The 16676-nt window shown below is 37.9% G+C and overlaps 2 protein-coding genes across 2 annotated transcripts in view; one reads left to right on the forward strand and one right to left on the reverse strand.

The window, feature by feature from the left end:
- Positions 1-5768: 5768 nt before the first annotated feature.
- On the forward strand, positions 5769-11242 carry LOC107679042 (enolase-phosphatase E1). The gene is made up of 6 exons (XM_016474453.1): positions 5769-6033; positions 6110-6211; positions 7079-7281; positions 8343-8475; positions 10553-10676; positions 10782-11242. The coding sequence occupies exons 1-6, from the start codon at positions 5950-5952 to the stop codon at positions 10919-10921; spliced, it is 786 nt and encodes a 261-aa protein (XP_016329939.1). The 5' UTR covers positions 5769-5949; the 3' UTR covers positions 10922-11242.
- A 1244-nt stretch (positions 11243-12486) lies between these two features.
- LOC107679044 (transmembrane protein 150C-like) overlaps positions 12487-16676 on the reverse strand; it is a 7169-nt gene continuing 2979 nt past the window's right edge. The window contains exons 7-10 of the mRNA XM_016474457.1: positions 15495-15611; positions 15284-15297; positions 14949-15126; positions 12487-13035 (exon numbers count right to left, since the gene is read on the reverse strand). Coding sequence (XP_016329943.1) covers positions 12827-13035; positions 14949-15126; positions 15284-15297; positions 15495-15611 — 518 coding nt within the window. The 3' untranslated portion in view covers positions 12487-12826. The remainder of the gene's footprint in view (positions 13036-14948; positions 15127-15283; positions 15298-15494; positions 15612-16676) is intronic.

Consider the following 16676-nt stretch of genomic DNA (forward strand, 5'->3'; position numbering starts at 1 on the left):
TCCGTTTCGTCTGATGCCTGTTTGTCTGAGTCCGTTTCGTCTGATGCCTTTTTGTCTGAGTGCGTTTCGTCTGATGCCTTTTTGTCTCAGTCCGTTTCGTCTGATGCCTGTTTGTCTGAGTCCGTTTCGTCTGATGCCTGTTTGTCTGAGTCCGTTTCGTCTGATGCCTGTTTGTCTGAGTCCGTTTCGTCTGATGCCTTTTTTGTCTGAGTCCGTTTCGTCTGATGCCTTTTTTGTCTGAGTCCGTTTCGTCTGATGCCTGTTTGTCTGAGTCCGTTTCGTCTGATGCCTGTTTGTCTGAGTCCGTTTCGTCTGATGCCTGTTTGTCTGAGTCCGTTTCGTCTGATGCCTGTTTGTCTGAGTCCGTTTCGTCTGATGCCTGTTTGTCTGAGTCCGTTTCGTCTGATGCCTGTTTGTCTGAGTCCGTTTCGTCTGATGCCTGTTTGTCTGAGTCCGTTTCGTCTGATGCCTGTTTGTCTGAGTCCGTTTCGTCTGATGCCTGTTTGTCTGAGTCCGTTTCGTCTGATGCCTGTTTGTCTGAGTCCGTTTCGTCTGATGCCTGTTTGTCTGAGTCCGTTTCGTCTGATGCCTGTTTGTCTGAGTCCGTTTCGTCTGATGCCTGTTTGTCTGAGTCCGTTTCGTCTGATGCCTGTTTGTCTGAGTCCGTTTCGTCTGATGCCTGTTTGTCTGAGTCCGTTTCGTCTGATGCCTGTTTGTCTGAGTCCGTTTCGTCTGATGCCTGTTTGTCTGAGTCCGTTTCGTCTGATGCCTGTTTGTCTGAGTCCGTTTCGTCTGATGCCTGTTTGTCTGAGTCCGTTTCGTCTGATGCCTGTTTGTCTGAGTCCGTTTCGTCTGATGCCTGTTTGTCTGAGTCCGTTTCGTCTGATGCCTGTTTGTCTGAGTCCGTTTCGTCTGATGCCTGTTTGTCTGAGTCCGTTTCGTCTGATGCCTGTTTGTCTGAGTCCGTTTCGTCTGATGCCTGTTTGTCTGAGTCCGTTTCGTCTGATGCCTGTTTGTCTGAGTCCGTTTCGTCTGATGCCTGTTTGTCTGAGTCCGTTTCGTCTGATGCCTGTTTGTCTGAGTCCGTTTCGTCTGATGCCTGTTTGTCTGAGTCCGTTTCGTCTGATGCCTGTTTGTCTGAGTCCGTTTCGTCTGATGCCTGTTTGTCTGAGTCCGTTTCGTCTGATGCCTGTTTGTCTGAGTCCGTTTCGTCTGATGCCTGTTTGTCTGAGTCCGTTTCGTCTGATGCCTGTTTGTCTGAGTCCGTTTCGTCTGATGCCTGTTTGTCTGAGTCCGTTTCGTCTGATGCCTGTTTGTCTGAGTCCGTTTCGTCTGATGCCTGTTTGTCTGAGTCCGTTTCGTCTGATGCCTGTTTGTCTGAGTCCGTTTCGTCTGATGCCTGTTTGTCTGAGTCCGTTTCGTCTGATGCCTGTTTGTCTGAGTCCGTTTCGTCTGATGCCTGTTTGTCTGAGTCCGTTTCGTCTGATGCCTGTTTGTCTGAGTCCGTTTCGTCTGATGCCTGTTTGTCTGAGTCCGTTTCGTCTGATGCCTGTTTGTCTGAGTCCGTTTCGTCTGATGCCTGTTTGTCTGAGTCCGTTTCGTCTGATGCCTGTTTGTCTGAGTCCGTTTCGTCTGATGCCTGTTTGTCTGAGTCCGTTTCGTCTGATGCCTGTTTGTCTGAGTCCGTTTCGTCTGATGCCTGTTTGTCTGAGTCCGTTTCGTCTGATGCCTGTTTGTCTGAGTCCGTTTCGTCTGATGCCTGTTTGTCTGAGTCCGTTTCGTCTGATGCCTGTTTGTCTGAGTCCGTTTCGTCTGATGCCTGTTTGTCTGAGTCCGTTTCGTCTGATGCCTGTTTGTCTGAGTCCGTTTCGTCTGATGCCTGTTTGTCTGAGTCCGTTTCGTCTGATGCCTGTTTGTCTGAGTCCGTTTCGTCTGATGCCTTTTTGTCTGAGTCCGTTTCGTCTGATGCCTAATTGTATGAGACCTGACACCTGACGTTGTTTTTCCTGAGACCTGAAGCTTTTCAGTCTGAGGCGCGATGCCGTTTTGTCCAATGACTGAAGCCTTTTAGTCTGAGGCATGACGCCTTTTCATTTAATGACTGAGGTCTGAGGATGTCCTAAAATGTACGCCGTACTACACGCCTATTAGATTACAAAGGAAAAATAGTTGTGCAGAAAACATGTCCTTTATTAATTTTACCACCCCAACAAATGTGTAGAACTAATAATCTAATATTTGTATACTATTATCATCACCTTCTATTGCACCTATATTAAATATAAGTGTAGAGTTGTTGCATATGACGACATATCTTTCCAAATGTAAATAGATATGAAGCAAAAACATAAGAAATGAAGTGTAGCAGTGTAGCTTTAAGGAAAGAGGTTGGAAGTCCCCAGGGCGGTTTGGCAACAGCTGATCTGTGACTGGAGAGTGCATGGTAGGAAGTGGCGTAGATTCCGGAAGTGATCCGGAAATGGAGGATGAAGTGTTTGACGCGGATGAAGGCGGGAATGGAAATAATGAATGGAGTAAAGATGGAAAGAACAGCTGGAGTAACGCATCTGAAACTGAAAGTGAAATTGGAACGCATCTGACAAGAAGAAGGAAGGAAGAGTATCATTAATCCGCTGAAATTATCTAAAACAATTAAGGAAGTGATAGGACTGATTGAAAGTGTTAAGAAGTTGAGGGATGGTAGATTGATAATATATTGTAAGGATAGTAGGCAACAAAAGAAGGCTCTAGGAGTTAAATCGATCATGGGACAAAGTGTGATTTGTTCAGTACAAGAAGAAAAGAAATGGGTGAAAGGAGTAATAACAGGGATCCCCACAGATGTAACAGTTGAAAAGATTAAGAGAGGTCTTACGGGAGCCGCAGTGATTGATTTGAAAAGACTAAAATGCAATAGGAATAATGAAAGGGGAGACAGTCTCTCTGTGATGATTCATTTTGATGAGGATAAGCTGCCTAGTAAAGTCTTTTTGGGATTTATGAGCTTCTCGGTCAGGCCCTATGTACCCCCTCCTCTAAGATGTTACAAATGGTGCACAGTAATGGTAATATTTCAGATAATATGAGGAGATATAGGGAACAGAAAGTTAGGGAGAATGCTCACATTTATGTAAAGAAGAATCCATCAGGAAGTATGTTAGACTCAGAATTAACTTTGTATGAGTTAAAGAGAGCGCTTGCAGGGGTCAAACATACTTCTCCAGGCAAGGATGACATATGCTATGAGATGATAAAGCACTTATCAGAATTATCATTAAGTATGATTTTAAGACTTTTTAACAAAATATGGGAGACAGGGAATTTGCCAGAAGATTGGAAGCATGGGGTCATAGTGCCAATAGCCAAACCAGGAAAAGACAAGTCTCAGCCAATTAATTATAGACCTATTGCGCTGACATCAAATTTATGCAAACTTATGGAACGGATGGTTATGAACAGGTTGACTTATGTGATTGAAAGTAGAAACATATTTTCAGCATGTCAACGTGGATTTAGAAAAGGGAGAAATATGATGGATTCAATATAGTGTTTGGAAGCTGAAATTCGAAAAGCTCAAATTAATAAAGAGGTGCTTGTGGGAGTCTTTTTTGATGTAGAAAAAGCTTACGATATGTTGTGGAAAGAGGGGCTTTTAATGAAATTGGAAAGCTTGAGAATTGATGGAAAAATGTATAACTGGATTCTGAGTTTCTTGTTTGGAAGAACAATTCAAGTAAGAGTAGGGACTGCTTTTTCTCAGATTCTCCCAATTGAGAATGGAACTCCCCAGGGAAGTGTGAGCAGTCCTATTCTTTTTAATTTAATGATAAATGACATCTTTCATAACGTTGATACTGGAATAGGAAGATCATTGTATGCGGATGATGGAGCACTATGGAAAAGGGGGCGCAATGTTTTATTTGTAGAAAATAAAATGCAAAAAGCAGTGAATGAGGTGGAGAATTGGGCGAATTGTTGGGGTTTTCGGTTTTCTGTGGCAAAAACACAAGTAATATGCTTTTCGAAAAAGAAAAAGAATCCAAGTTTGAATGTCAAAATGTATGGTTATCAGCTGGAACAAGTAAATGTACTAAGATTTTTGGGTATGTGGATGGACTCTAAATTAAATTTTAAAATTCATATTCAGAAATTGATAGAAAAGTGCAAAAAAGGAATAAATGTATTAAGGTGCTTGTCCGGAGCTGAGTGGGGGGCAAGCTGTCAGTCATTGAAAAGAATTTATGGTGCTGTGATTAGGTCAAACATAGATTATGGTAGTGTAGTTTATAGTTCTGCGAACAAAACCTTACTTAAAAAGATAGAGGTAATACAAAATCAAGCTTTGCGCATTTGCTGTGGAGCATTTAGATCTTCTCCGGTGGCTTCATTACAAGTTGAAATGGGAGAATTGCCTCTAGAACAGCGTAGGTTTCAGCTGAGATTAAGGTACTGGTATGGTGTAAAGGGACATCTGGAAAACCATCCAGTTAAACTAATTCTGAAAGATTGTTGGGAATATGAATACAAAGAAATTACAAGCTTTGGTTGGGTAGTAAGGAAGGAGGCAAACAGCTTGGAGTTGAAAGACCATGAAATTGCTCCTTCTGTTGCTATTCCAGCAATTCCTCCTTGGTTGTTCCCTATGCCACTAATTGATTTACAAATTCACAAAGTAATAAAAAAACCGGAGATGAACATGCCAACTGAAGTAGTAGTTCAACAATATATAAAACAAGAGTATTATTCTGTGTTACAGGTATTTACAGATGGGTCTAAGGAGCCAGAGTCTGGGAGAACAGCAGCAGCAGTTTATATTCCTACTTTTAAAATAAAAATGGCTAAAAGATTATCAGATCATGTGTCAGTTTTTACTACCGAATTATTAGCTATCATACTAGCTCTACAGTGGATCGAAGAAGTTCAACCAGATAGAACTGTGATATGTACTGACTCAATGGCTGCGCTCACTAGCCTACTAAGTGGTAAATCTGAAGCTCGGCAAGACTTAGTATTTGAAGTTTTACAAAGTTTGTTTAGAATAAGGCAGTTAAGGATAGAGGTACGATTCCTCTGGGTGCCTGCACATGTGGGGGTGGATGGAAATGAGGAAGTAGACTTGCTAGCAAAGAAAGCATTAAATCATACACAAATAGAAATTAAGTTAGCTTTAAATAAAGCTGAATTCAAGAGAGTGATATCATATGAAGTAAGTAAGAAATGGCAAAAGTTATGGAATAATGGGTCTAAAGGAAGACATCTTTTCCAGATTCAGGAGTGTGTTGGAAATGAGAGGAAAAGATACGGAAATAGGAAGAAAGATGTCATCTTATCAAGACTAAGAATCGGACATACAGCATTAAACTATAGTCTTTATAAAATAGGTAAGCATGAATCGGGAAAGTGTGACAAATGTGGAGAATTAGAAACAGTGAAACATATTATTGTTGAGTGTTCTGCATATGAAAGGGAGAGATTTCAATTAATTCAAGAATTAGGATGGCTGGGAGTTGATAATATTTCTTTAAAAGTATTGTTAGGAAACGGGTCGAGGCAATCAAGAGTGCAAGAAAATATGCTTAAATACCTGAAAAACACAGGAGCAGTAGATAGAATCTAGGTGTTTTTTTGTTTATTTTTGTTCTTTCTTTCTGTTCCCTTCTGTATTTCTTTCTTCCAAATGTATGCACACTCCACACTCCAGATCAGTAGGTGGCGGTAATGCACATTTTTCGCTGTTTTGCCAAACCGCCATAAAACACCAGAAGAAGAAGAAGTGTAGCATTAACTACAGGGATTTGGCAACCCGCAGCCGCGCGCTCCATGTGATAGCTCAGCACTAGCCTGCATGCTATTGTTGACTCGTTTGTCAACATCTGAGCTACTCCTCTGATAAAATCAGACAAAACACAGGACTTTAACAAACATATATATCGTTCGCCATTGATCGAAATGGCAGCGATTGCAGTGCCAGAAAACACCAGAGTCTTTCTTCTGGACATTGAAGGAACCACGACGCCCATCACGTTTGTCAAGGTAAACACAGATGATAGACGAGCACAGATCAGACTCAGTATGTCCCGTGGTTTATTGTGATATCCCTTGCATGTAGGAAATCCTATTCCCCTTCATCAGAGAGAATCTGGAGGAATATCTGTCTGCTCACTGGGAGGAGGATGAATGCAAACAAGACGTACATCTGCTCAAGAAACAGGTCAAAACACACCGCTTGTTATCTTATTTTTACATAGGAATAGCCAGTTATGGCACTGTTTTTAAAAATACGCATTATTTCCATTTGTATTAACACTGTACTACGAAACGGGTGCAACTTTTTGTTCTTAATCGTTTGCATTAAGGGAAATATAATAAAACCCCTTCAAACCCTCTTAGACCTTCTGAAGATATATTGACAGAAGTGAAACTCTTGAATCTGTGCTGGTAAAACAGTCATGCAATGGTGTTTGGACCTGTAACATGGTAATACAATGTTGTGAAATGGAAAAAATATATGCAAACTAAGTATGGGACAGATACCAATAGACAGTGTAGTGCATAGGGCTGTGTAATATATCGAAATATCGCATATCGCTACAGCTTGCAATATTTGGGGCCATGAACAAAAGACAAAGAGAATCAGTCACTGCTCTTAACTAAATAACTTTTGTAGCTTAAATAAGAATCAGTGCATATTGAATTCAAAGAGTAAACACTAAGCAGTGTTGTATTTTTCCTTTTTATTATTCAGTTCCTAACTCATGTTAAAATGATTACACTAATGTTAAAATGACATTTTTATGTAATGCTCGAGTAAAACACTACCGTTCTCTTTTTTCGAAGTTGTTGTAGGCGTGCTTTCTTATTAGAATCAGAATCAGAATGAGCTTTATTCACCACTTAAGTGTGCGCAAACACACTCAGCAACAGCTGAGTAAAACGGTTTGATCTGAGCATGTGGCACTTTCAGCATTATCGCATATCGAATATCGCATTATTTAATGAGTTATCAATATCGCACAGCCCTAGACTAGTGCACTTACTGGTGTGCAGCTGTTCGATCCGAAAGCTGTGTGTGTTTCAGGCTGAAGAAGACCTGCGGCAGAATAAAGCGTGTCCCGTGCATGCGGTGGACCAGACGGTGCACACCGACGAGGAGAAGGCCATCCGGGAGGTGGTGGAGAGCGTGCTGTGGCAGATGGCAGCGGACAGAAAGAGCACTGCGCTCAAGCAGCTGCAGGGCCACATGTGGAGAGCCGCGTATGTGACGGGGAAAATCAAAGGCGAGTAAGTAACCTCATCTTTACCAGCACATGTGTGTTTGAGCAGGACCTGGACATCTAAACTTTCAGCAAGTGCTCAGTTGTGAGCTTCAAGAATTGTTATACATTTGTTATCCATGGTGATTGAATAACCTGTGACTAACTCTTACTCCGATAATAAATTCATCTGTCAATTATGTTATCGATTAATTAATAAATTGTGTGAAAACTCTGTATTTTAATAAAAAAAAAACATGCTATTTTGCAGTTTCCTCCAGACAACACACAGACAAAGTACAAATATAGAATACAAAATACACTGCTCTTCAAAAGCTTAGGGTCATTAAAATCTTTTATTCTCGAATATTTTTTTTTATTAATATTTTTATTGAGATTTTGTTCCAGCAGTACAAACAGAAAACAAATATATCCATATAAGGTGTACACAATGGAGAGGAAAAATAAATAGAATAAAATAAAAATAAATAAATACATATAATAATCAAATGAAAGAAATGGATGGGAACAGATGGGTTACAGGGGCAGAATAATTCATTTTAATAATGAATTTAATTATTAATCAAGGACACATTACATTGATCAAAAGTGACAGTAAAGACTTTTAAAATAGAGAAAATTATGTAAAAATATTTATATTTTTTGCTATTTTGAACTTTGTATTCATTACAGAATCTTGAAAAAAATGTTCCATTAAAATATGAAGCAGCACAACTGTTTTCAACATTGATAATAATCAGAAATGTTTCTTGAGCAGCAAATCAGCATATTAGAATGATTTCTGAAGATCACGTGACACTGAAGACTGGAGTAATGATGCTGGAAATACAGCTTTGATCACAGGAATAAATTACATTTTACAATATTGCTGTATTTTAATCAAATAAATGCAGCCTTGGTGAGCACAAGAGTCTTTCAAACATTCAGCCATCAAGCATTTAATAAATCTTACCGACCACAGGCATTGGATTGATAGTGTAGCTGTTGTAATCTCATTGTGTAGCTGCTGTTGTCACTAGATGCAGTAACAGAGAGTTATGTTATAGTGTTGCTGTGGTTTTGTGGCAGGGTGTACCAGGATGTGGTTCCAGCCATCAGACGGTGGAGGCGTGGAGGTCTGAAGGTCTTCATCTACTCCTCAGGAAGTGTGGAGGCGCAGAAGCTGCTCTTTGGCTATTCTGTCGAAGGCCATCTCTTAGATGTAAGCTTGATCTGTTCGATTCGAAGCACTGTTTAGACGGGGTTCGTTTTCTTTCTTGTGCTGCTCACACCAGATTCTGATCTCTTTAGTAGTCTCTATAGTCTGGATGTGGGCTTTAAGGAGAGTCTTGTGCATCACAGAACCCACTGGACGTATTAATGTGATTAATTATGTAAGGAATCATTTAGTTGAAAAATGCACCCTGACTGGAGTTATTCAGATACTGTGTCACTCAGAAGTGGTTTATTTTGCGCTAATGTCCAGCTGATTATTATTGCTGCTACTTCAGTGGCTTTTCTGAGCAGTTTTCAGTGTCAGAGTCCACTTATTGATTTCTGTTGGATAAGATGCCAGCAGCACTAATTTTATTAATATTGTTTAACAACTACAACAGTATAACAATAATTGTTATACTGTTGTAGTATTTATTCATATTTTGAATTAGTATATCTTTTATATTTTACGTTTTCATTTTCATTTTAGTTAGTTTTATTTTTTATTTTATTTATTTCTTTTTTGCGGGTTGCACTATTTACTTAAAATGGTGAAAAAAGTAAAATATTTTAAATACTATTATAGTTTATATTAATATTTTGAATTGACGTCTATTTCTATATCAATTTTCAATATAATTTTAGTTTAAGTTTAAGAAAAGTTTTATTATTATTATTATTCTTTAGCGTGAATGTATTTTTATTGTAGTTTTAGCCATTTTAGTACTTTAACTTATTTTAGTTATTTACCAAGGCTTAGTTTTTTCCATCTAATATTTGTATTTTAATATTTTTTTATATTAATATTAAATATATTTTTATATTTATATTAATATATTATATTAATATAATATTAATATTTTTAATATTTTTCACATTTGTTTATGTTGTTTGTTATATTATTTTTTATTTTTATTTTTTTTGCTTTTAATATTTTTTATTTTTTTATTAGTTATGTTTTAGTAAGTTTAGTACTTTAAATTAAACTTATTTCAGTTAGTTGCCAAGGCAATATTAATCAAATATTCTTTCTTTTTTCATCTAATATTTATATCTTATTTCAGTTTTATTTGAATGAATGTAAATGCTTTCTTAATAGTTTTAGTTTTTGTAAACACTGGCCGGAAGTAACCACCAGCAGTTATTTTTTTACCCAGAAGTTTGGCCAAAAGGTCTTATTCCGTAACGAAGGTTCACCAGGCAATGAAAGATGTAGCTTTTGTTATTATGGTATTCCAGTAAAGGTCAAAGTAAATAATGCAAAGCGATTGGGAAAGGATTATAAATGACAATCACATGGTAACACTTTATTTTAATGACCAATTCCTACTATTAACTAGTTACTTACTAGCATGCATATTACTAGAATACTGGCTGTTTATTAGTCCTTATAAAGCACATATCAAGGCCTCATTCTGCATGACTATATTTAAGATCCTTCAACTCGACCCAATACCTAAACTTCACAACTACCTTACTAACTATCAATAAGCAGCAAATTGGGAGTTTGTTCAGGAAAAACTCTTAGTTAATAGTGAATAAAGCAATAAGCCCCGTGAAGCCGTGGTTTACAGTGAATTTATAACAGCTAAGGGGCGTTGTTAAAAGCTAAACCCTCTTAGCTGTTATAAATTCACTGTAAACCACGGCTTCACGGGGCTTATTGCTTTTATAAAACGGTTATTCCATATACGTAACGTAGTTAGGTTTCACAAAATAAAACAGAGCAAATAAAGTGTAATGATATTAATAATAACAGTATTCTTCCACCAAACAATTCCTCAGAATCAGCTGTGGTTGCAACAAAGTGGTTGCCGAGCAACACACAGAAGTAAACAAAGGTGTGTGTTTGTAGAGTAATTTACAACAGCTTCGAACGCAGCTCAGCCAATCGGAACTCTCCGTTTTATAATACGTGTTCCCTAATCTAAAGTGTTACCAATCACATTTATTCCTACATGGGCAGAATGAAAGCCAAGAAACGGTGATCCCTCCGCAGGGAAAATTAGAAATAAGAAGTGTTTGCTTGACACGGATTCACAAGTTTAAATGAGTTGATGTAATTTTGACATTTATTTTCTCAGTTGTTTGATGGTCACTTCGACACCAACATTGGTGCCAAAGTAGAAAGTAAGAGCTATGAGAACATCGCAGAGAGGATTGGATGCCAACCGGAGGAAATCATGTTCTTAACCGACCTCGCACGAGGTGCGTGCACGCTTTTCATTGATAATACATGCTTGTGCCACAATCACATGAGGGACGCTGACTGTGCAGTGTGATAATTCATCTTCACAAGCATCTCTCTTACAGAGGCAAAGGCAGCAGAGGATGCTGGGCTGAACGTGGCTGTTGTCGTTAGACCTGGAAACACGGAGTTAACCGGAGAAGAAAGGAGCCATTATAGAGTCATCACATCTTTCAACCAGTTAAAACTGAGCGGAAACGTTTGACAGCGCAGAACAGGGACTACAGCATCGGATCATGTGAAAAACCAGCACTTATTATGTGTTGTTATTCCACGGGACTGAAACGCCAAGCCTCCCGGGTGCTTGTTTTTTACACTGAAGCCCATCTTTGAATTATCATACACTTGCAGTCTCTTTGAATGTTTTCTATGCGGTGTTAATGTGTAGCATATGACATATTCATGTCAAGATAATTCTGTCTTTATTCCCCACCTGTGCAGTGATATAAAATATGATAACCTGCCAACTAGACACAGGTTTAGTGTGATTGTACCTCATGTCAGTCTTATAAACGTCAGTATCAAATGTTGTTGTAAAATTTTATTCCAAACGGACACATCGAACAAATCACATTTGCAACATTTAGACACACCAGCACCCGAAAACAGATGTCTGTTTTAGTTACAAAATACAGAATTATGACCAATGTCAGAGATGTTTTACAATATATAACATCAAGTAGAAAATGCTGCATAAGCTTCTTTTAAGATTATGCAGGACAGGCTCAGAATGAAACGCGGTTACATGAATACAAAACATCTGATTCTATTTCACATGGAGTTTCTTTTTGACATTAAAGTGATATTTCACTTAAAATTTAAAAATCTGTCCTCATTTACACAGTCATGTTGTTCCAAACCTGTATGAGTTTCTTTCTTCTGTTGAACACAAAAGAAGATATTTTGCAGAATGTTGGTAACCAAACAGTTGACGGTAGCCATTGGCTTCCATAGTATTTTTTTCCATTCTATGGAAGTCAATGGCTACCAGCACCTGGTTCGTCAAAATCTTCTTCATAATATCTTTTTTATATTTAACAAAAGAAAAAAAACTACAGGTTTGGAACAACTTGAGGGTGAGTAAATGATGACAACATTTTTATTTTTAGGTGAACTGTCCCTCTAAAGGCAGTTTTTCAAACCCGTATGCTGCGTGAAGATTGGCGTGACCAAAACGGTTAGTAAATAATACGAGAATTTTAATTTAAAGGGATAGTTCACCCAAAAATGAAAGTTACCCCATGATTTGAAGCACTTTTTTACTACGGATGGATGCACTTCATTGGACTTCTTTTGGACTATTGAAAGAAACACCCATTCACTGCCATTATAAAGCTTGGAAGAGCCAGTATATATATTTTTTTAATATAACTCCGATTGTATTCGTCTGAAAGAAGAAAGTTGTATACACCCAGGGTGGCTTGAGGGTGAGTAAATGATGATTTAAATGGTAATTTTCATTTTTGGTTGAACTATCGCTTTAATTCAAGTGGTGAGGTTTGTAGTGTCTTCTGCTAAAGGGATAGTTCACCCAAAAATGAAAGTTACCCCATGAGTTGAAGCACTTTTTTACTACGGATGGATGCACTTCATTGGACTTCTTTTGGACTATTGAAAAAAAACACCCATTCACTGCCATTATAAAGCTTGGAAGAGCCAGTATATATATTTTTTTAATATAACTCCGATTGTATTCGTCTGAAAGAAGAAAGTTGTATACACCCAGGGTGGCTTGAGGGTGAGTAAATGATGATTTAAATGGTAATTTTCATTTTTGGTTGAACTATCGCTTTAATTCAAGTGGTGAGATTTGTAGTGTCTTCTGCAACAAGAAAGCATAGTGCTAATGTTTCTGAAGGATTGTCTTGCCAAAAACCGTTCCTGTATTCAGATCTTCCCCTTGAAAGTGTCCTGGTCACATCACTCATCTGACACACAAACATGGAGCACATCACAGTAAATCGTTGTGCATTTCATGATCTTTTGCCAAAGCCTATCTACACATCCAGAAGACATACTCGTCCGAAGGGCTTTCTAGAGAGATTACATTCAGCTGACATGCAGGACTGAGAACTGAAGTACGAGAGTCCACAGATACTGCAGAGTGAGACTAGAGCTGGTCAGACTGGTACTCGGAGACCTCGGAGAAGCTTTCAGACAGGCCGAGTGGAGGCTCCTGCTCGTCGCTGCAGACGATCTCGAAGTGGTAGTGGCGAAACTCAAAGGCGAATGTGCCCAGGTACGTCAGGAAGAACATGACCAGCGCCCACTGAGCACGGGCCGCATGCATGTGCAGCCGCTGAGCCATCAGAGCAAAGTCTGCCGTCTACCGTCAAGGCTGAAATATGGAAAACCAATCAAAGCAGAAGAAGATTTCCAAAGAACAAGCAGGGCTGGGTGATGCATCACATACTGTACATTCACAATGAATTATCTGGCAATATTAAAAAAAGCAATGCTGACTACAACAATAACTTAAACCAGCCTGAGGTGCTTAGCTTGTTTGTTTAGATAGTTTTAGAGGGGTTTTCGGTGTCTGCTAAGAGACAAGATGGCTGATTATTACCAATAGGATACCAACTAAACCAGCTTAAGCTGTTTTTTTTATCCAGCAGGGTTCTCATAAGCTCATGGATATTCTTGCATGGCTTTTTATATAAATTAAAACGTGTTGCTAAAAGTAAAGGTAAATATTGTTTTCTTTGTATTGTTTATATTGCCTTTGTATAGAAGGCTGTTTCCGCCACTGAACAAAAAAAAAAAAAAAAAAAAGGTAATTACATTTTATCTCACAATTCTGACTTTTTTTCTCAGAATTGTGATTTAAACCTGCAACTGTAAGAAAATAGTATTTTTTCCCCCTGAATTGGACTTTATAACTCGCAAATGCGAAAAAAGAAGTCCGAATTGTGAGATATAAACTTGCAATTGTGAGAAAAAAGCCAGAATTTCGAGTTTATATCCCCGAGTTTATATAATTGCAAGTTCATATCACACAGTACTAAAAAAAAAAAAGTTTAGTTTAATGGTTTTAAGTGGCGGAAACGGGCTTCCATGCCTTTGTGAGAAACAAATACACTTAAGCATTTTATTTATTTTTAAGAGAGTACTTATTACAGAAATAATATATTTTAAAATAACTCTTAAGTGCAAGCTGAATGTAATGTTTTCAGACACTTAATTACATGTTAATTCCTATTAAGTGAAAAGTATTTATAGTTCAAATTTATATTTTTGTAAATATACGTTATAAATTAGCTTTATATGTAATTTCATAATTACTTCTATTGTCTTTAAAATATTATAAAAGTTAAAGTGAACTGCCGAATGTACTGACACGCATTTATGGAAAACAAATATTTGAATGACTTTTTTTTTACTTGTATGTCATATTTAAATATATTTGTAATGCATATTTACTACACATGCTACACATTTGTGGTGATCAAGTTGCAATTTAGTACCTTTAAAATATATGAACTTTTAATGTAATTTTGAATAACACACAACAGTTCAAATTATAATCAAGTACTTCACATGTGCTCTAGTATGTTAGTCAACCCATCAAAATTAGTGAACTACTTTAAAGCATGACAAAAGATTATTAATAATGATTTAAAATGTACTTTAAAGTAAAATGTTTAATTTGACATTATTAGAAAGTACACTTTTAAAGAGTTTTTATAAACGTATGGTTACACTTTAAGGTGTCCTTGTTACAATAGGATTAGGGTTAGGATTCGGGTTTGGTGTGGGGTTCAGTTGCAAGCTATTATGCATAATTTACTGTTGTTATTATTATAGTAAGTACATGGTAGTCTAAGTTAAGTGGCGTTTTAAATTAATATTTTATATATGTATATGTGAAAGAACATTTTTGGCAAAAATATAATGTTTAGGTTAAAAGTACTTAAAGTACACTTATTTTTCAGAATGGAAAAATGGAAATTATTTTTTTATGCTTTGTTCAAATGGGGAAACGCCGTTTTCTACATTTTTAATGTTATAATTTTTCAGTGGGTTTTGTTTGAAACAACATATTTAGATATTTCAGAGCAAGATATATAATGCACATCATCAGAAATCGAGATATTCTGGTGTTATCACCCAGCCCTATAAAAATACTAGAGTTCATCCTCACGATAAGCATTTCTTTCTGCACAGTCAACAAAGGCAGTGCTCGCATATATTGTTTTAGTTAAGTGAGCTTACGATGGAAGGAAGAAGGATACAAAGCAACATGCAGGAAGTCACCGCCCCAGACAACAGGAAGCGAGGGATTCCTGCTCGCCTGCCTTCATTCCGCAGGTTGACCTTTAGGGTCATGAAAGACTGGACCCAGCAGAATAGTGTTCCTAGGCCAAAGGTCATGGACGTGCCAATATTATGCAGCTCCTCATCGTTGGACAGCTAGATCAATAAGTATGTTAACAAAACAAATTAGGTGTTAAGGTGAAAATAGAATTTAAATTTGTAGAAATGTTTCAATATTTTTCTGTCAATATGTTACAAAAAAGCCAAAATAAGTGGTTCAATGTTATGCTTGCAAAATAAATAAATTTCATACCTGGAAATTCCCAACTAAAGCAGGCAAGAGACAAAGCCACCAGACTGCTGATGTTGAGCCAGGGTTTATGCACTCTCAGCTTCAGCTGCAGATACCGCAGCACTCCCAGAATAAAGCCTGGAGCCCAAGAGACCATGAACATTTCTACATTCGTTTCTGCTGTGTACCTGCCATTTACAGAAATGGCTCAGCAAAATAAATAAATTCATACCTGGAAATTCCCAACTAAAGCAGGCAAGAGACAAAGCCACCAGACTGCCGATGTTGAGCCAGGGTTTATGCACTCTCAGCTTCAGCTGCAGATACCGCAGCACTCCCAGAATAAAGCCTGGAGCCCAAGAGACCATGAACATTTCTACATTCGTTTCTGCTGTGTACCTGCCATTTACAGAAATGGCTCACCCAAAAATTAGAATTTGCTTAAAATGTGCTCATCCTCAGGCCATCCAAGATGTAGATGAGTTTGTTTCTTCATCAGATTTGGATAAATGTAGCTTTGCATCACTGTCTCAGCAATGGATGCTCTGCAGTGAATGGGTGCCATCAGAATGAGAGTCCAAACAGCTGATAAAAACAACACAATAATCCACACCACTCCAGTCCATCAGTTAATGTCTTGGGAAATGAAAAGCTGTGTGTTTGTAAGAAACAAATCCATCAAGATGTTTTAACTTTAAACCGTTGTTACTGGCTAAAATGAGTCCTCTATCCATAATATTGTTTTCTCTAGTGGAAAAAGTCAACTGGTCTGAATCAGGAGAGAAATCTGCACAGATCAAGCACCGTTTACAAGCCCAAACAGTCCAAAACAGCTCTAAACAAATATGTGGGTGGATTTTGATGTGATAGACAACAGGAGATTGCCTTTTTAACTGGAGGAAGAGTTATTATGGATTATGGACTTGTATTTTGGCAAGAAGCAACAGTTTAAAGGAGACATATTATGCCCCTTTTTACAATATGTAATATAAGTCTCTGGTGTCCCCAGCAGGAGTCGCAACAGTAGAGGCGGTGCAACTATAACGACATGTGAATAATCCCACCCACTCTAAAGCGATACTGAACTGCACTGGAAACGCAAACCGTGCCGAGCCGTACTGAGCCGTGCCGAGCCGAGTCGTACCACGCAGTGGAAAAGCGCCATATGTCTCTGGTGTCTCCAAAATGTGTCTGTCAAAATTTCAGCTCAAAATACTCCACAGATCATTTTGAAAATGCCTATTTTGAGTGGAAGCAGAAACATGTTTTCATGATATGTCACCTTTAAACGTTTTGATGGATTTTTTTTTTTTTGTTTAGAAACATGCAGCTTTTCTCTTCACCAGACGTTAACTGATGGACTGGAGTGGTGTGGATTATTGTGATGTTTTTATCAGCTGTTTGGACTCTCATT

This window comes from Sinocyclocheilus anshuiensis, unplaced genomic scaffold (genome assembly GCF_001515605.1).
Source record: "Sinocyclocheilus anshuiensis isolate Anshui unplaced genomic scaffold, SAMN03320099.WGS_v1.1 scaffold4145, whole genome shotgun sequence".
NCBI classification, from domain to species: Eukaryota; Metazoa; Chordata; class Actinopteri; order Cypriniformes; family Cyprinidae; genus Sinocyclocheilus; species Sinocyclocheilus anshuiensis.